At 34.3% G+C, this 21,566-nt stretch overlaps 2 protein-coding genes across 2 annotated transcripts; both read left to right on the forward strand.

Annotated features, from left to right (window-relative positions):
• The first annotated feature begins 1,898 nt into the window (after nt 1–1,898).
• LOC131026169 (uncharacterized) lies at nt 1,899–2,625 on the forward strand. Its single transcript, XM_057955938.1, has 2 exons — nt 1,899–1,902; nt 2,015–2,625. Exons 1-2 carry the CDS (start codon nt 1,899–1,901, stop codon nt 2,623–2,625), a joined length of 615 nt encoding a protein of 204 aa, XP_057811921.1.
• A 4,101-nt stretch (nt 2,626–6,726) lies between these two features.
• Nucleotides 6,727–10,599, forward strand: LOC131025354 (protein SIEVE ELEMENT OCCLUSION B-like). Its single transcript, XM_057955087.1, has 7 exons — nt 6,727–7,212; nt 7,301–7,516; nt 7,607–8,061; nt 8,146–8,252; nt 8,527–8,669; nt 8,802–9,266; nt 9,755–10,599. The coding sequence occupies exons 1-7, from the start codon at nt 7,003–7,005 to the stop codon at nt 10,376–10,378; spliced, it is 2,220 nt and encodes a 739-aa protein (XP_057811070.1). The 5' UTR covers nt 6,727–7,002; the 3' UTR covers nt 10,379–10,599.
• The last annotated feature ends 10,967 nt before the right edge of the window (nt 10,600–21,566 follow it).

The following is a 21,566-nucleotide window of genomic DNA, read 5'->3' on the forward strand; positions in this document are numbered from 1 at the left end:
AATATTATTAATTAAATGTCTTATATTTTATACTATAAAATTAGTAATATTTGGATTAAATATCTAATTAGCATCATTTATTTACAAGATAGTAAATATATTACGTTGTTGTGAATAAAATAAGTTATATATTTGAAAAATAACTTATGTATTAGGAAAATAACTAAAATTTTAAATAAAAATTTTAATTTAAAATGCTCGATTAGATTTGGCAATTTAGTCGACTCGATTAAAGCTCGATCGATAATTAAGCAAGCAACTCAATTAGCTAAACGACCCAAGCTTGAACAAGGCACTATTCGGCTCGACTCGACTCGATTACATTGATGATGGCACACAGAAAATTACAAAACACTAATTCTCATCTCGAAAAATTTGAATGAAATATGATTAAAGAGTGGTACTGTTTGGGGCACGGGATGGGCTAATATATAAGTTTTAGTCCAATATTGTGTGGGCTTCTCATAGTATATGTCTTAATATTGTAGTGAGAAATAATAGTCAATTAAAATCTAATCCAATTATATCTAGGTATTGATAATTAAGTAGTCTACTCCCTCCGTCCTATAAAAATAGTCTTAGGAAGGAGTGACACGGATTTTAATAAAAGTGGTTAAGTATGTTATGAGTGAAGAAAGGGTCTCACTATAAAGGTAGTGTTAATAATGATAATTAATTGTATTGTGAGTGGAGAGATGGTCCCACCATGTGGTAGAATATGTAAATAAGTTAATATATGGAGGATAATATATTGTGGGGTATGCCATGGATCAGGATTATTTTTTGTGGACGTCCCAAAATAAAAAATTATGACTATTTTTACAGGTCGGAGGAATATGTACAAACCCTCCATGCACAGCTAAAGTATTGCCATGCAAGTCCCTCATTTCCATGCATATTTTGTAGACACCCCTCACGTTTTCTTTTTGCAACTTGGCTTAGATTTATATGTATATATGAATATAGTATTGCCCTACAAATTTGAGATGTTCACATTGATTTAAATCGGGAAAACATTACTCTCCAAAAATTAAATCGGGTGATCGGGAAAACATCTATATTTATAATGTAAGAATTTATGTGAAAGAGAATAAAGCTAAATGTATAGTTAAAGTTTCCGATTCATTTTCGAGGATTGCGGAAATTATAAGGGGCGGATTCAGGAATTATGACAGGGGAATTGAATTTGAAGGTACCTGCACGGGAGTTCGGAGACAATAGTCATCGAGATTTGAGCCAATTTTTTTGGAACAGTTTGTATAGTTTGATTTTTGTGCACAAGTGGAATCGTAGCGGGTTTTAGGGTTAGAGCTCAATCACTTGCAATAATAAATATTTTTTTCTAATTAATTCAACAAAATATACATTGAAATCACATAAATAGCCACCTCTATGTGTTTTTTTTTTAAAAATTGTTCTTTCTTCTACAAAAATAAACTAATTGTCATTATTAGTTCACAATCTTATTGAACTAGAGAATTGATTCAAATTGAGAAATGAAAATTAATTAAGAGAGAAAAACGGAGAAAAATAACATAAATTTAACAAATTAATATAACAAATTATTATGAAATGGATTTGGAGGTGCTGGGAGGGGAAGGGTTTATTGTGGACTAGGGTGGTGAATTCGATCTATGGAGTTGTCCAGTGGGGGGAGGGTGGTGTGAATCTGAGGGGAATAGAGGGACGAAAAATGGGTGGTGGTTGAAGATTGTGGCAGTGGGGGGGAGGGAGTCGGGATCTTGGTTTAGGGAGCATATCCGACGGAGTCTTGGTGATGGGTTTGATACACAGTTTTGGGAGCACTTGTGGGCGGGCACGCAACCTCTTAGCACTTCTTTCCCTAGGCTTTACCGGCTGTGTGCTAATAGAGAGATCAGTGTTGGCGAGGCGGGAAGATGGGTTGAGGGGGCGTGGATCTGGGGTTTGCAGTGGAGCAGAGTTTTGAGGGAGAGAGAGGAGGAGGCGGTCAGACAACTAACGGATGTTATTTTTTCGTGTGTTCCTGTTGCAGGTACTAAAGATGGCTGGATATGGGAAGCTTCCAAGGATGGAAGATACTCCATTAAATCAGTGTATGAGGTGATTAAAGCTCAACGGAGTGAAAATGGTCTTCAACGGTCTGATATGAAAGTTCTGGCGTCGGTGTGGAAGACGCCTGCCCCACAGAAAGCAATTGTTACTTCGTGGAGACTGCTGCGCAATCGTCTTCCAACGTGCGACAATCTGAGGAAAAGGAAGATCAATATGAGCGAGGAAGATCTACAGTGTTGCTTCTGCCAAGATCACGAGGAGGACACAAATCACATGTTCATCTCGTGTCCAAAAACCCAGGAGCTCTGGGACGAGATCCAACGGTGGACCGGGATCAGCACGGCCCAACCTTTTGCTGCAGCTGCACATTGGTTAAATTTCAGCGAGTGTGGACAAAACAAGAAAGGTAGGAAGCTACTCAAGGCAATTTGGATGAGCTGCTGTTGGCTTCTTTGGAAGAGGAGGAATGAGATTAGGTTCGAAGGAAAAACGTGGGAGGTTAACAATTTGATTTTGGAAATCAAGGTTAGAGTGTGGAGCTGGAATAAAATCTTTGGTGTGGTTGATTTTGATTTGGATTTCGCTCAGTAGTACTCTAACGGGCTAATGCCACGAGTGCTGTAAGTTTTTGTTGGGTACCTCTGGTACCATAACCTTTTTTTTATCTTTTTATTCAGTTTTGCTTGATCAAAAAAAAAAAAAAATAACAAAATACAGCAAAATGTTAAGCAATTAGTGTTAATTCTACGATTATTAAAATAATTTGTTATGTTCTGTCTCTCTCGTCTGATTTCTTTTATATATACATTGAGCTTTAAATTTTGGCTGTTTATATTGTCTTAATTAGTACTTCCTCCCTCCCATTACAAATGTCTCAATTTTTTTATAATGAGATGTTTCGTTACAAATGTCTCATTCCTTTTTTGACAAAATATTCTCTCTCTATACCTAATATTTAAACAATTTTCACCAACCCACTTTGACTTTTTACATATTTCTTAATCTCCGTACCCAAAAGTAATGAGACGTTTGTAATGGACAGAGGGAGTATTAAATAGTTTGATAAAAATAAATGAGAGCCACATATATAGTATTCCCTCCATCCACGAAATGAGTACCCATTTGTGGACGACACAAGTTTTAAAAAATGTATTGAGTGTGGTGTTAGTGGAATAAAGGTCTCACTTTTTTAGGGTATTAATTAAAGAGTTGTGTGTGGTATATTTGCTAAAAAGGGAAATGAGTACTCATTTCATGGACGGAGGGAGTATATTGATGCAGAAAGCTCAATTCTCTGTGCTGGTATTTGACAAAATAACATGTACTTATTTTTCTTCACTCTTAAGCGCCTTAATTACATCTCATTAATTTAAAAATTTACACCTTAATAAACTCTATATATGGATCATTTTGAATTTTTATGAGAGTGAAATTATCTCTTTGACAGTGTTTACAATTTAGTATAAATTATTTCAGTTGTATATTCATGTATGATATGGAAAGTTAGATATTCAAATTCTATACGACTAATTAATCAATTTATTCAATTTTATCGTGTGTAGGAGAAAAATAACAAATAAGCTAGTATAAATCTACAAATTCGCTAATATAAATCTAAAAATAAGCTACTTATAAGACATGAATAGTCGTTTAAACCTAGGTTTGAATCCTGAAGGGGCAAAAATTTCATCATATTAATTGAATATATTGTTCATGCATTACAAACAACTTATTTATTGATTTATATTGATTTATTCGTTATTAATTCCCAATTTTATGAAAATGGTCATTCTCACTATAAAATAACCCTATATATAAGAGATGTATAATTATGGGATGTCTTGATTTATTCACTACAAGAAAACTGGTCGAACACCGACGGATATCACCGACGGACTAATTTCCGTCGGTAAATACCGACGGATCACCGACGGACCGTCATCCGGCAACATCGCCGGTATTTTCGATGAAAATACCGACGGACTACCGACGGAATCGCTACCGACGGACAATATCCGTCGGTAAATTCGATAATTTCGATTTTAATAATTATTTTTATTTTTACCGACGGAATACCGACGGAATATTTACCGACTGATTAAACTCCGTCGGAAAATTGGGTAATTTTGAATTTAATAATTATTTTTATATTTTACCGACGGATTACCGACGGAATATTCCGTCGGTAATTTCAATAAATATTATTATTTGCATTTTTTTTATTTTTTTTATTTTTTTATTTTTTTTATTTATTTTAAATTATTTTTAAAATTAGTACCGACGGATAAAGTCCGTCGGTAAATTATTTTTTTATTATTTTATTATTTTTACTTTTTATTTTTATTTTTTATTTTTTTATTTTAAATTATTTTTAATTAATTTTCTATATTATTATTATTTTTAAATTATTGAAAATATTTTAAAATTGATACTAATTTTTAGCAATAATATTTTCTCCTTTTAATAAACGATAATATTAATTTTTTTTATTATCTTAAATTCGATCATATATTTACCGTTATTCTTTCGCCGGCACCACAAGTCTTAGATATCATCTCGACATATTCTAAGGTTATGAATAAATGATATTGTATATTGAAATAGAGTTTAAATGAATTAATAGGTGCTAGTTATATCAATAATACGCGTGTTCTCTACTGGCGACCACTCGAAAGAAACTTGAAGGTTAAGCGTGTTTGACTCAGAGCACTAGTAAGATGGGTGACCCACTGGGAAGTTGGCCAAATCATATGCAATTAAATTCAAAATACATTAGAAATACGAAATACTTGTAGAATACGAAGATAGATTGATAAAAAAAAAAAAACGAAAATTAATAATTAAAAATAATAATTAATTTACCGACGGAAAATTCCGTCGGTAATCCGTCGGTAAACGCGCCACCTATCACGGCCAACGCCGGCGTCGGAGACTTACCGACGGCGATGTCCGTCGGTAATCCGTCGGTACCCACCGACGGACAGAAAAAATCCGTCGGTAAATCATTTACCGACGAGCGTTTCAACGACGGGTGAAATCCGTCGGTAATCCGTCGGTATCTCCATTTACCGACGGAATTTTGATGCTTACCGACGGAATATTCCGTCGGTGTTCGGCCAGATTCTGGTTGTGATTTGTACATTGAGAACTCTGTTTATTTAGGAAATCCTTTTATAGAAATGATAGCTTATGAACGGATTAATGTAGGAGTAATTAATTTGTTGGGAGAATCAAGAAAACAACAAACTTGATCCTACTACAAGATTTTGTTTGGGATAGTGTTGACAACAAGCAAAGAATAAGGTTCAAACATGAATCACTTTGTGGGATTCATTCCTCTTGAAACAAGAAAAATAATAGTGATCACAACTCGTTCAAAATAAAACATAATCTCTCTATTCCTTATGCTTAGGCTTGTTTTCCTTTTTTGAATGTCTCATTTATATAGGTTTGTTTCCATAAAAAATAATGTTTTTTTACTCATTTACTATTATATCCTTATTTAATTCTTTAATTTACTCCCACTTTAATACATCATTAAATAATAAATATGGGCATACTAAGAAATTTACTTATATTTTTTCATTTCCAATTATTTTTCTTAATCTTTGTGAAAATCTCAATCAGCCTATCCATATGGGACAGAGGGAGTAGTAATTTAACTGTCAAAGAAGATTGGTTTTTAATTTAAGTTCTATGAAGTTAAAGAAAAAAAGTAGAATTACAAATACTTAAATCTAACTATCGACAATCGATTTTTTTTTAATTTAAATTTTTACAAATGTTCTTTGTGAAATATGTAAACCAATAAAATATTTATCTACTCAATTATATTTATAATTTTTATACTTTTAAAGTGATGTAAAAAGTAATTTAATAAAATAAAATAATTTCATTTCATTCATAAACTTTATTTCTAGCTAGCAATCATATGAATTGAATTAAACAAAGAATTACAATTTCATTCATTTGATATTCCTTGTGCATACCAAGCATATGAATCATCTAAAGTTGGTCATTCCTTTCCTACCCCGATTCCATTCTCAACTTCAATTCTATTCCACTATCATTCCATTTTATTATACCAATCACTTCCTAAATTAATTTTGTTGACAGGTATATATAGTAAGTGAATTTCAAAACATATACTATGAGTCCAGAATGGAAGCAAAGAACAAGATGCATCACCACTTTATTCTTCTAATTATCAAAATCTCTCACTCTCTTTAATGCTAGATATATGGGATCCTCTGTCCCACTATTTTGTATGTACCATCGTGTACCACTTTTAATTTATTATAGTTTTTAATTACGTTTTCTTCAATTTTAATTTATTATGCTTTAATATTATAAAAAGATAATTTAAAAGAGTTCACTCATCCAATTAGGGTTTATAATTTTTTTTATATATTTATTTGAATTAATAATTGATTATTTGGGCTCATTGATTCAAAGTTAGGGTATATAATTTTTTTTAATTTCAATTTTTAGTGATAAATATTAATTATAGTTCATAATATAATAATATTTTTTATTTGTATAAAACACAATTATAAAATAGATAAATTAAGAGTGGTACACGGTGGTACACACAAAATAGTGTGACAGAGGATCCCATCTACTTTAATGCATGAGGAAAAGAACTCACACTTCGAACTCTATATAAAGCCTAGAGAACTAACCAAATGAACCACAACCAACTCTCCTCTCCTCTCAATACAACACACACATCTCCACTCCTTTTTTGATGGCGAGTCGCGATCCCGCGGCAACCACCTAGAACCCCCCATTGACCGGGGGAGAAGCTGCCGTAGGGAGCCAAAACCCCGGCTCTGAGTGGATCAGGAGCATCCACTCAGAACCTTCTCGATCACAGGATCCACACTCCTATAGTGGATCACGTACAGTTTGAGGCCTAGCCACGAACTCGATCACGTCTCCACGAAGCCCCTCTCCCTAAGATTGGGCATGACTACTCGGCGCCACCCGATGTCTGGGGAGCGCGGCTTCTTCTTGTCCGACGAGAGTGCCCTCAACAACCAGATTCAGGCGACTCACTTACCCGACATGGAGGATATCAACGTGAGGCCGATCCTCATCATCATCGAGGACATCATGCGCCTCACCCAGCCTTCAGGCGACGCTCATGCTACTACAACTATTACTGCTACTACTCATGTAAGATTGCATCAAATTCTCCATTCCTCTACATTCATTATAACTATAAGTTCATACTTACTCAATTTTTCAATTTGTTTTCCTATAGGTGGCTCAGGCTCATCCTCTCTTGGACAAGTCGACCGATAAGGTTTCTCACGGTGGTGCATACTATGACGAGAAGTCTTACCAGACGACCTATTGCGATGAGAAGGCCTACCACCAGCCTTCTTATCGCGATGAGAAAGCCTTCCACAAAACTTCGTATCTCGAGGCAGAGATAGTCAAAGTGCTAGCCTGTCCCATCAACAGGGTCTCATGCGAGGTACGTATATATACCAAAAAACTCTGTCTATTATTTTCTAGGTTTGAGTTCGTCACACCTAATCTTTTCCCTCCCCCACCTCAATAACAGATCGTGTGCAAAATTGCCGGTGGGGGAGAATCACACCAAGTGACAATGGACCTCCTTAGATCCCTAACAAGCTACGCCTGGGAAGCCAAGATCGTGATCGCCTTGGCGGCCTTCGCCATCAACTACGGCGAGTTTTGGGTGGTGGAGCATCTCCACATCAAGAACCCCCTCGCCAAGAACATCGCCACACTTGAGGACTTGCCGGACACCCTGGCCATGGCCGGCGGGGGCGAGCCGAGGAAGCAATTCGACGCCGTGATCCACCTGCTCACCAAGATACTCGAGGTCACTCACTGCATCATCAAGTTCAAGGAGCTCCCCCCTCTCTACATCAGCGCTCAGTCGCCCGAGATCACCGCTGCCAACACCAACATCCCCTCCGCCGTCTACTGGAGCATCCGAGGCATTCTCGTCTGCGCCTCCACGCTCCTCAACCTCATCGACGGCGGCTATGAGTAAGCAATCTCATCTCCTCTCTCTCGCTCTCCCTCTAGAAATTGAATTAATTAATTGAATTATCTCACTTATAATTTGACCAGTTACCCCTCCACCTTTACCTCGTGGGAGATACTGAATCTGGCCCACAAGCTCAGTGTCATATTTAACCGTTTACAGAATTCAATAGAGATTTGCAACGAAATCATTGGTGAGAATCTCAAACCTTAATTAAAAATTGCTAAAATTAGTTATAGATAAATATATACACCCATGAATATATAGGGTATATGATTAAGATACAAACTCATGGAGTATTAAAATAGAAACTACGATGAATTCAAAAAAATATAAATATGGGAATTCATTCAACAAAGTAATTAATAAATTCACTATAAATCTTCATGACAAGAACTAGAATTAAAATTTTTATTTTATCTAATCCCGCTGAATATATACATATAAAAACAAATGTTGGTGTGCAGAGAGGAAGAAGTTAGAAGATGCCTACATCAAGTTCAAGACGCTTCTAGAAACTACTCACATCGACAACATGCAAGTTCTTACCGAACTCTTCCTATTCAAAGAAGATCAAAGGCCACTCTACAACGGCTTAAGAAGGACTAATGTTGGTTTGCTATAATTAATCATTTCAATTTATAAGTTAGCCTCTTTGTTTTTTAATAAAAATGAAAGCGTCTTATCAACTGAATTGCATTTATATTATTTAATAATTTTTCAAATTGAATAATAACGACAGGAGCAATTGACGGTACTGAAGATGAAGTACGTCCTGCTCCTGATCTCGGATTTGGAGCTCCCCTTAGAGGAGCTCCACGTGCTCTACATGATCCAATACGAGTGGTCGGTGAAGCACGACTACGAGGTCCTGTGGCTCCCGATCATAGCCCCGGGGAACGTCGACGAGGTGAAATTCTACGACCTCCGGAGCAGCATGCCCTGGTACTCCGCGGACCACCCGGCCCTTGTGAACCCGGCCGCCATCAGGTATGCCTGTGAAGAGCTCAAGTTCACCCATAGGCCGATGCTCGTGGTCCTCGACCCGCACGGGAAGCTCTCTAACCGCGACGCCCTCCCAATGATCTATATCTGGGGCGCCATGGCCTTCCCCTTCACCAAGGATTGGGAGAGGAAGCTCTGGGAGGAGAGCGAATGGAACATCGAGCTCCTCGCAGATCACATCGATCCCCGCATCCCAGAGTGGGTAAGACTTAATATATGAAAATAATCATTTTCGTATTATAAAGATAAAAAATAACTATAAAGATTTTTAGACTAAATGGCAATTCACAACCAAATTATTATGGTCGTGAATTGCCCTATTTACAGAGCAATTCACAGTTATATTAGTGGCTATTTTTTATTTTTATTATTACTCCCTCCGTCCCGCGAGTCTTGACACGTTTGGGTTCGGCACGGGAATTAAGGAGTTGTAGATTAGTGTTTTAAGTGTGTGATTAATAAAGTATAAAATTGATAAAGTAGGAGAGAGAAGGTAATAAAAGTGATAAAGTAGGAGAGAGAATATAATAAATGTGATAAAGTAAGAGAGAGAAGGTAATAATTATTACCCAAAAAGGAAACGTGTCAAGATTCGTGGGACGGCCCAAAAAGGAAAACGTGTCAAGATTCATGGGACGGAGGGTAGTTCGCTAACAATAATGATCTGATGACTCTGTTTCCGTCTATCAGATCATTGGGAACAAGGTGATTTGCCTGTACGGCGGGGACGACCTAGAATGGATCCGGAGATTCACGTTGACGGCCCGGGCCGTGGCCATGGCCGTCGGGGTGGCTCTGGAGATGCTCTACGTGGGCAAACGAAACCCTGGAGGGAAGGTCCGAAGGTGCCATGAGGTGATCACGCGGGAGAACCTGAGCTACATCTTCGCGTCGGATTACTACGACTACGTGTGGTATTTCTGGGAGCGGCTGGCGTGCATGTGGGTCTCGAGGAAGCAGATCGAGCGGGCCGTGGACACCGACGTGATCATGCGGCGGTTACTGGACCTGCTTACCTACGACAGCACCGAGGAGGGATGGGCGGTGTTCAGCCGAGGAAACGTCGAGATCACGATAGACATGGGGGAGAATGTGCTGGCGGTGTTGGAGAGGTACAAGGACTGGGCCCACGAGGTGGACCACCCGGACAAGTTCGTGTCCGTGCTGGACAAGAGCTTGTCCGGGTTCCACCCCGAGCACCACTGCCTCCGCCTCATCCTGCCGGGGCAGGCAGGGTACATACCCGAGACGGTTGCCTGCACATGCGGGAAGACTATGGACAAGTATGTTATGTACCGCTGCTGCACCGACTGAGGACGAGGACGAGGACGAGGACGAGGACGAGCGCCTCGCTAGGGCAGTTGATCCACTGCTCTTTTTCTTTTTTTTGTAGTAGTAGAAAATTGTTGCTGTTGCTCTTTTGTTCAAGAGTATTGGTGTTGGTGTTGGTGGCTGCTGAGTGATTTGTATTGATGCCATGTTGTACTACTATTTATATACCCATGGCCATCTGCATTGTTTGTTTTTTGTTTACATTTCTCTCTCTCTCTCGTTCATTTCATCATTTGCATTAATGCTACATATTTCATGAGAGAGTACGTAGATCAGTTTATTCTGTTACTTTGTATATGCTATTATTAATTTTACTATTTTATACTCCCTCCGTCCCTAAAATAACTTCCTCTTTTTCCATTTTGGGACGTCCCCCAAATAACTTCCTCTTTCTTTCTTTCCATTTTTGGAAACCTACCCCACCACTAATAATACTTTATTTATTCTTACTTTTCACTTTTCACCACTCCCAATACTAATTATAACACTTTTCACAACTTCCAATAATAATTATATCATTTTTTCTCCACTATCAATACACTTTACAACTTTTTATTAAAACCCGTGCCGTCCCCAAAGAGGAAGCCATTTCAGGGACGGAGGGAGTAATTATTTATTGTAAAATACTATTATCATAAAAATAATATACTCTAATTTTGGATTATTAATCAATCACAATTATTAATCTATAATTGGTAAATAAATATAAAAAAATAATTACAACCCTACTTAATTTAATGAATCTTAATTAATAACTATACAAAATATAACAAATTAAAATTGAAGAAGAAAATGATCAAAAACTATATACCCTATTATTAGTTAATAAAAGTGAAATTAAATGATAAAAAAATTATTATATACCCTAGATTGATGGAATAACCCCTAGTTAATATTCACAAAATTAAACTAAAGCATATAAAGTTGAAATTGAAGAAAATATAAGAAAATAAATAAAATTGAAAGTGAAACACAAAGTGGGACATAAAGTGTGGTACACTCAATCTCATTCTATATAATACTCCCTCTTCGTCCCATAAGAATGTGCATAATATTGATGACATAAATTTTAATAAATGTTAGGTAAGCGTGTAATTAGTGGAAGAAGGGCCCCACTTTTATTAGTGAAAAAAGAAGTCCAAAAAAGAAAAGAAAATGCACACTCTAGTGAGACGTCCCAAAATGCACACTCTTATATGATGAAAGAAGTATGATTTGAAATTCTTGCACTCTCCTCACTTCATCATTGTTTTATTCTTATTTTTATCGTTCTTTTTTTTTTCTAAAAAAATATACATTTTAATTAATAGTAAAATATTCAATATACATATCAAATTAAAGATTGTGATAAGATCTTTAATTTGATATATTATATAAATAATAGATTTAAAATAAGAAAGATATACAAATTTGAAGTTTCAAATTGAAATATTTTTTTCTCATCTCTTTTATTCTAAACAATATAATTTTTATTGTATTTGAAAAATATATATTATATATACATGTAATTATTATTTGATTTATGAAATTATAGGAGTTGGTGAAAGAAAAATCAAGATAATTGTTCAAACTCAAATGTATCATTCTAATAATAAGATTGTTTAATTTATTTATTATAAATACCACTAAAGTAATTACCTGCCGAATTTTAACAAATTACACACTAGTTAATTAATGCATTTAGACAAATATAGACGAATATGTAAAAAAATAAAAAAAATCTTGCAATATATTGCAAAGAAATTAAAGGACCTGGCCCCAATCTCCAAAAGATTCTTGCAATATATTGCAAAGAGTATAGACCACCTTGGAAGCTAAGAACAAAGTTTCATAATTTAATAACATACGTTTGTAATTATGTTGATTTTTATGTGTACACGTTGTATTCCTCTTTTTTAAAGGTATGCTCTTGACAAACTCTACTGGGCTATTTACTTTTTATCCCTTTAAATAAAGGAATAATAAAGGAATAATATGATGAGGTATAAATTTATTATTTAAAATGAGGATCGTATTTTTTATATATTGTTTAATTAGTTTGAAGTATAATATATTCATCCACTTTTTATAAGGTGCTATAAAATTATACCACCCTTTCTTAAGTATAAATTATCCATTTTTCAAGAGATAAGGAGCTGCCCGAAAATTATACAACCTATCCGAATTTTTTCATACATCAAAACAAACAAGATATAAGGTGATAAATGTAGTTTATCCATTATTTATACCTCAAAACAAACACACCCAGTATATAATAGCAAGCGTTCATTCCATAATTATTTATTTATTGTAATGTTTCTTTTCCTCTTTTTTCTTTTCATTCAAGCATTTTTTAAATGTTTCTAGAAAGTCTTGAATCTTGATGGATCAGATCAACATATACATGATGTGTATAGGAGGTGATGAAAAATTGAACGAAATACTATGAATTAAATGATGTATAACTTCGAATTTTCTATAACTAGTATACCTATTCGCGCGATGCATGAGGAGTTAAGTTTAAAGAATTCTCGAGGCACTTATATGTGCCTCGATAATCAATTTCAGGACATATTAAATTGTATGGAAAGAATTTAGCGTAGAGGCACTTAAAAAGTGTCCCCAACTCTATTGGGACACGATACTTAGCGACACCTATGATAAGTACCCCGAAAATCATAAGTGCCCCAAAAAGGTATATATTGGGGCACTTTTAAGTGCAAAACTCTTTTTTGTTGTAGTGTGTTTTAGACTTTGGCAAATTTATTACTCCCAATATCCTATAATTTTGTGTTCATTTCGTTTTTTATTAAATATAGGTGAGACTCTTAGTCTATTTTAATCACTTTAACACTCTAATAAAAATATTATTCATATTATTTCATTCACAACACACTTAACTATTTTATTAAAACTTGTGTCATTATTAAATGAATACAAAAATGTGGGACGGAGATAGTACATGTTTGTTAGGTAAGGGAATGACTTCAACAACTTGGTATTGTCATAAAGGAAGTTAGAAGCGGGAGTTTAATACATTCTCCGTCCCCCATAAATATGCATGGTTGAGCACGGCACAAGTTTTAATAAAAAAATATTTGGAGTATTGATAGTAAAGAAAGAATGAAGGTATTATTAAGTAGATTGCGGATAAAAAATGAAAGTTAGAAGAGTAAAATTGTAAAAAGTATGTGTTAAGTAACGTCTAAAAATAGAGTATGAATAAATTTGGGAAATGTACCAAAGAAGAAATATATGCATAAATATGAGTACGGGGAACAGAGGGAGTATTCAAAATTAATTCTTTTTCATAATTACTAGAGAATTCTAGTGTGTATAGAAAATTCTAGGAAGTATTAGAAAAATAATAGTTGAGAATATTCTAGAGAATGTAGGAATCATCTACTCACCACTATAAATATGTAACCATGATTGAAATGTAATGAAGAAAAAAAGTTAGAAAGGATGTGAATTGAAGAAATATTGTGTTAGTAAACTACAATCCTCCCACTCAAATTCCTAAACACACACGTCCACAACCAATTTCTCCAAATTTCCTCCTACCAATTAAATAAATTTTCCATTATATATACTTATATTCCAACAGATTTGTGCAAGTGTAAGGTGGCAGATGAATTATTGCAGGCACAGTAGTCAAAACATTAGCTCCATGAAACCCCTACAGAATGAGATTACCAAATATTACTAAAATTTAACTTAGGTTTCAATCAAATTAACATTCAGTCTTACCATAGGCGGCAGATAAATTGTTTCAGGTACAATAGTCAAAATTTGAGGTGTAGATACTATGAGGAATTCTGGGAAAGTTGTTGCTGTAAAGAAGGGATATTAAACACAAGTTGTTGCAGGAATTCTCAAGAAGAAGTGGAATTCTTGAAATTTAGTAAAAAAGAAGGGGAAGAAGTAATATTGTGGGAATACTGGAGAAATGAAAAACCTTATACCATTAGAGCATCACCAACGCTGGGTGCGAAGGCCGGATCGAACCCGGCCTATCGCACCCGCCGGCGTTGCTGCACCCGGGTGCAATGGGAGTGGGGCGATGGAACGCACCAGGCTGCTGTGGGAGCGAAGGAGGGGGCGTGTTTACACGCGCCCCTTTTCAAACCAAAAAAAAAAAAAGGAAAATTGAAAAAAAAAAATTAAAATCGGCAGTAGACGTTTTTTTGTATCCGTTGGTTTTTTTTTTTTTTTTTTTAATTCTTAGCACCTCTATATATATATCAACAAATACCTCAAACATTCATCATTCTCCTCATTTTCTTCTTCATATTCTACTTATATTATTTCAACAAATAGCAATGGAAGGCGATTGGAGCAACTATTGGCGTGAACACCCTCAAAATCCATCCCCCCGCGAATCAAATGCTTCCAGGCAAGGATTCTCGCCGTTCACGCAAGAATCGAATGCCTTTCAAGCGGCGGCCACCAATTTGAACCCCCGCTTAATTTGCCGCCGTTGCCGACCCCGAGCCCGACGTGGAGGAGATTGCTTCTATGCCGGCGGCCAAACGTAGCAACTATTATCCGCCAGAAACGGTGCTAATTTGCCGTTTGTATCTCGAGCACACCCACGACTCTGTGGTGGGTGTCGACCAAAAAGGGGCGAAGTTTTGGGGCTCCCTCTGCACCCAATCAACGCTGAAAAGCCCCGAGGATCTATTTCACGCGACGTCACGCAAATCAAATCTCACTTTCAACGGGTGGCGAAGGATTCGAAGAGGTTTGAGGCCATGCACAAAAAATGTCACGATCAATGGAAATCAGGCATGAGTGATGGTCAAATCGTGGAGCAAGCAGAGGCAATGTGGCTAGTCGAGTACCGTGTTCCGTTCCGGTATCCGCATGCATGGAAGATCTTGCGCGAGTCCAAGAAATTTGCAAGTCTCGGCGAGGATGTCCACTCCGATGTCCATTCGGACAAACGATCAAAGGGCTCCGACGATCTTCCCACAACGACTTCTAGCGATGCGAGTATCTCCACCCGGCCCCAAGGGCAAAAGGCGGCCAAGAGAGACAAACGGAAAGGCAAGAAAAAGGCCGAAGAGACGTCGGAGGATAACCAAAAAGCTCTCGGGTACATGGCGAATATGGTGACTGCAATGGAAACGTTCTCCCAAGTTCAACGTGACCTCGCCGATAGCATGTTGATGAGCCGGGACACCTCTCAAATGAATCCCGACGAATTGGCGTTTCACATATGCAAGGTGGCGGAGATCAAGCAACGAAACAACATCCCCTAGATTTTTAGGATGTTTTATTTTATGTTTGTTTTAATTTAAGTAATTTAGGATTTTAATTTCTTGTATTGCAACTTTAATTCAATCAATGTAGGATTTGAATTTGAATTCAATGAAATTTTAATTTATCAATTATTGTAAATTTAAAATGGAAACTAGAATAAATTATTGTAAATTTAAAATGGAAACTAGAATAAAACTATATCAAAAATAAAATAAAATCCATTGCACCCAAGTGGGTGCAATAGAAGTGTGATACACTAAATCTCATTCCATATAATACTCACTCTCCGTCCCATAAGAATGTGCATAATATTGGTGGCATAAATTTTAATAAATGTTAGGTAAGCGTGTAATTAGTGGAAGAAGGACCTCACTTTTATTAGTGAAAAAAAAGTCTAAAAAAGAAAATAAAATGCACACTCTAGTGAGACGTCCCAAAATGCACACTCTTATATTATGAAAGAAGTATGATTTGAAATTAATTCTTGCACTCTCCTCACTTCATCATTCTTTTATTCTTATTTTTATCGTTCTTTTTTTTTAAAAAAATATACATTTTAATTAATAATAAAATATTCAATATACATATCAAATTAAAGATTGTGATAAGATCTTTAATTTGATATATTATATAAATAATAGATTTAAAATAAGAAAGTTACACAAATTTGAAGTTTCAAATTGGAATATTTTTTTCTCATCTCTTTTATTCTAAACAATATAATTTTTATTGTATTTGAAAAATATTATATATACATGTAATTATTATTTGATTTATGAAATTATAGGAGTTGGTGAAAGAAAAATCAAGATAATTGTTCAAACTCAAATGTATCATTCTAATAATAAGATTGTTTTATTTATTTGTAATTATGTTGATTTTTATGTGTGTACGTTTTATTCCTCTTTTTTAAAGGTATGCTCTTGACAAACTCTACTGGGCTATTTACTTTTTATCCCTTTAAATAAAGGAATAATATGATGAGGTATAAATTTATTATTTAAAATGAGGATCGTATTTTTTATATATTGTTTAATTAGTTTGAAGTATAATATATTCATCCACTTTTTATAAGGTGCTATAAAATTATACCACCCTTTCTTAAGTATAAATTATCCATTTTTCAAGAGATAAGGAGCTGCCCGAAAATTATACAACCTATCCGAATTTTTTCATACATCAAAACAAACAAGATATAAGGTGATAAATGTAGTTTAATTATCCATTATTTATACCTCAAAACAAACACACCCAGTATATAATAGCAAGCGTTCATTCCATAATTATTTATTTATTGTAATGTTTCTTTTCCTCTTTTTTCTTTTCATTCAAGCATTTTTTAAATGTTTCTAGAAAGTCTTGAATCTTGATGGATCAGATCAACATATACATTATGTGTATAGGCGGTGATGAAAATTTGAAAATACTATGAATTAAATGATGTATAACTTCGAATTTTCTATAATTAGTATACCTATCCGCGCGATGCATGACGAACATAAAAATTAAATAATATATTTAAATAAATAAGTATAAATATTAAATATAATTAAAATATAACTAAATCTACAATATATTTTAAAAATAAAATAATTCACATCAATTACTTAATAAAATCTTGAATTTAAAAACGTAAATTTTCAACTCTGTACAAAGTGTAACGATAATTATAGTTATAAAATAATTTTAAATTATTTGATAATGATAATTTACATACACATTATTATTATAGAGAGTAATACCTGTCATAATAAATAAATAAATAGTAAATATTTTTCGTACACTTACATACATAAAAAGTTGTAAAATTCAACAAAGAGAGAAAATAAAATAATTTAAAATTTTCATAACTTATTCGTTTTAAATTCATTTTTGATGATTTTTATACCATATTAAATATTTTGTCACAAACTTATATTTAAGATGCATATTAAATATTTTTTTCATTGATCTAATTTAACAATGTATATAACAAAATAGGGATAAAAATAGTGAAAAAATTGGTGGGAGAAGAAAGAGAAAAAAAAGGAAAAAATTGGAGGGAAAAACTCCTCTTTTATATACATATATAGATATAGATAAGAATGGTATTATTTGGGACTTTTCTTCATGGGATGGGCTAATATATATATACTCCATCCGTCCCACGAATCTGAAGTCACTTTCCTTTTTCGGCCGTCCCACGAATTTTGAGTCATTTTGTTATATGGTAAAAAAAAATCTTTTTATTCACCTTTTCACTTTTTCACCTACAACACTTAACACACTAAATATTATTTTTTTTTAAATTTCCGTGCCGAAAAGAAGTGACCCAAGATTCATGGGACGAAGGGAATAGTAAGTTTTAGTCCAATATTGTGTGGGCTTGTCACAGTACCCGTCTTAATATCGTAGGGAGAAATAACAGTCCACTAAAATCCAATCCAATCCAACTATTTGTTCAAATTATTTAATATTGGCAAATTTTTAAAATTATTTAATAATGGGTTTATGTAATAATCACATTTTATCTTCTCATGCTATCTAATTTTACGTGGATTTCTTTTTTCCTAAAATTTATTTTTCTTTGTACGAGTCGACCCTAACTATGCATAAGTTTTCTTCCTATTGTCTACCATTATCACACACAAATTAATATTAAAAAAAAAAAAAAACGTAAATGGCACGGGAAAACACTAGTAGAAGATTTTAACAGGCAAAAAATGAATTAAATTACTATATTGTTTTAGACTTTGGCAAATTTATTACTCCCCCTATCCTATAATTTTGTGTTCATTTCGTTTTTTTTATTAAATATAGGTGAGACTCTTACTCAATTTTAATCACTTTAACACTCTAATAAAAATATTATTCATATTATTTCATTCACAACACACTTAACTATTTTATTAAAACTTGTGTCATTATTAAATGAATACAAAAATGTGGGACGGAGATAGTACATGTTTGTTAGGTAAGGGAATGACTTCAACAACTTGGTATTGTCATAAAGGAAGTTAGAAGCGGGAGTTTAATACATCTTTCGTCCCCCATAAATATGCATGGTTGAGCACGACACCAGTTTTAATAAAAAATTATTTGGAGTATTGATAGTAAAGAAAGAATGAAGGTATTATAGATTGTGGATATATAATGAAAGTTAGAAGAGTAAAATTGTAAAAATTATGTGTTAGGTAACGTCTAAAAATAGAGTATGCATAAATTTGGGAAACGTACCAAAGAAAAATATATATATGCATAAATATGAGTACGGGGAACGGAGGGAGTATTCGAAATTGTCTTTTTCATAATTATTTGATTTGAAGTAACAATTGGGTAGCTTTTTAATAATTCTAGAGCCTTTAATTAATTCGCGTTTGACCTTCACAAAGTCACACTAGAATGGATTCCAACTATTTAACTAAAATTTCAACTTGCATTCAATAATTCAAAATTTGAATTCCACGTTAAGAAGAAGATCAATCAAGCCCCATGTCACAATTAATTGGCATGGTCAAGATATACTATATATATATATATATATATATATATATATATAGGGTGTGGTTCTAGAGAGAACTACATTATTTGTGAGAACGGGAGAACCATCAAATCTAATGCATCCACTGTAAAAATTAATGCATTCGCTGTTAAAATTAATGCACTAAAAAAATTAAAAAAAAATGCTTCCTTCAGGATTCGAACCCAGGATCTGCATTCATCCAACAAGATGATGCATCCACCGTAGATCTTGATGATCGAATGGCTGAAAATGGTTCTCCGGTCTTCTTTTATTTATGGTTCTTTTTTGAACCTCTCCCTATATATATATATATATATATATATATATTTCCACATTGTTTCTTTTTGCAACTTGGCTTAGATTCATATGTATATATGAATATAGTATTGCAGTACAAATTTGAGATGTTCACATTGATTTAAATTGGCAAAACATTACTCTCTAAAACTTAGATCGGTGGTCGGGAAAACATATTTATAATATAAATTTTTTACAAAAGAGAATAATATTGAATGTCCGCTTAAAGTTCCCGATTCATTTTCGAGGCTCGAGAAAATTATAAAGGGCGGATCTATGAATTATCAACAGGAAGATTGAACTTGTTGTCTTGTCATATGATATTTGCACGGAAGTTCGGAGGCAATAGTCATCGAGATTCGAAGAATTTGACAATCCGTGCAGTTTGATTTTTGTGCTCAAGTAAAATCTTAATGGGTTTAAGATTAGAGCTCAATCACTTGCACTAATAAATGGAGTAGTTGTTTTCTTTCCATTGATTCAATAATAGGTATATAAGGAAAGCACATAAATAGCCATATTTATGTGTGTGTTTTTTTTTAAAAAAAATAGTTCTATGAGTGGATTTTTAAAATGGCCACTTTGAAATAGTAAACTTAAAAATTGTCCACTAAAATAAAAACATAAAAAAATGGCCACTGTTACCAAAATACCCTTCCACATTAAAAATTAAAAAAATGGCCACTTTACATCACCCCTTTAAAAAATCCCGCAATTCACAACCAGTGTGAATTCACAACCAAAAATTTTTTGTTGTGAATTCACACTGGTTGTGAATTGAGAATTCACAACCAGTCGAATTCACAACCAAAATTTTTTGTTTGTGAATTCACAACTAGTCGAATTCATAGCCAAAATTTAATTCACAACATGAATTTTTTGGTTGTGAATTTACAACCAAAATTTAATTCACAGCCAGAATTTTTTGGTTGTGAATTCACAACCAGTCGAATTCACAATCAAAATTTAATTCAAAATCAGATTTTTTTGGTTGTGAATTCACAACCAGTCGAATTCACAACCTAAATTTAATTCACAATAAGAATTTTTTCGTTGTGAATTCACAACAAGTCGAATTCACAACCAGAATTTATTTTGGTTGTGAATTTGAGTTTTTAAAGTTTGAATTCACAACTAAAACTAGATTTTATTTTGGTTGTGAATTCGAATTTTAGTTGTTAATTCATAGATCTGATTGTGAATTCAAGAATATTAAGTTGTGAAATTATAGATGTGGCCGTGAATTCAAGAACATTAAGTCGTGAATTCATAGATCTGGTTGTGAATTCAAGAACATCATAATTCTAGATTTTATAAGCCTTAAAAACCCAATTTTCCCCCTCAACCTCCGCCGTGAACGCCGCCGGCACCACCACCTCATCGGCATCCTCAACCACTCCAACTCGTCTCAAACCAATATTACAAAATCGATTAAATCACACTTCATAAAAAAATAAAATTATTTTTAATGTTCAAAATGAGTATCAATTTGATTTGCTTTTTTTTTTCAATAATATTTTACCAAAACCAATTCTCATATCAATAATACTCACTCGAAATTGTTGGCTGCAATTCTCATATCAATAATATGAAAATCACTCCAATTTCATATTTCCACCATGACCATCCTCTCAATCCATCACAATTCTTTGACGCACATGTGAGTCAGAGCCACGAATTTAAGTTCAGATTCAGCGAATTAGATTTCCGATTCATCACAATTTCAGATTTCCAATCCATCGCGATTCTTTGACTTCTTTGACGCTCTAACCTTCCTCTCCAATTTCAGATTTCCACAGCGAATCAGATCTAGCCATGAATTCGGCGATCGTCAGCGGCAACCGCCTCTTCGGACGGCAGAGCTTCATCATTCCGAGAGATGGCTCTGAAGCGACGAAGAAGATGAACCTTACGTGACGGTGGCAGTGCGCGACGGCGATTTGCAGCCAGAGTGGCGGCGCGATGGGACGACGACGACGAAGATGGTGGGGAGAGAGAGAGAGAGAGAGAGAGTCGAAATTGTGAGAGCTGAAGCTTTGAGAGAGAGAGAGAGGAAAGTGGCCATTTTTTAAAATTTTAATGTAAGGGGTAATTTTGTACTTTTACACAAAAACTGGCCAAATTTTA

The sequence above is a fragment of the Salvia miltiorrhiza genome, chromosome 5 (genome assembly GCF_028751815.1).
Source record: "Salvia miltiorrhiza cultivar Shanhuang (shh) chromosome 5, IMPLAD_Smil_shh, whole genome shotgun sequence".
Classification (NCBI taxonomy): Eukaryota; Viridiplantae; Streptophyta; class Magnoliopsida; order Lamiales; family Lamiaceae; genus Salvia; species Salvia miltiorrhiza.

Coding starts and splice junctions, on each gene's coding strand:
- LOC131025354 (XM_057955087.1), top strand. CDS start 7,003: ATGACTACTCGGCGCCACCCGATGTCTGGGGAGCGCGGCTTCTTCTTG. Junction 7,517..7,606: donor TCAACAGGGTCTCATGCGAG/GTACGTATATAT, acceptor CCTCAATAACAG/ATCGTGTGCAAAATTGCCGG. Junction 8,253..8,526: donor GATTTGCAACGAAATCATTG/GTGAGAATCTCA, acceptor GTTGGTGTGCAG/AGAGGAAGAAGTTAGAAGAT.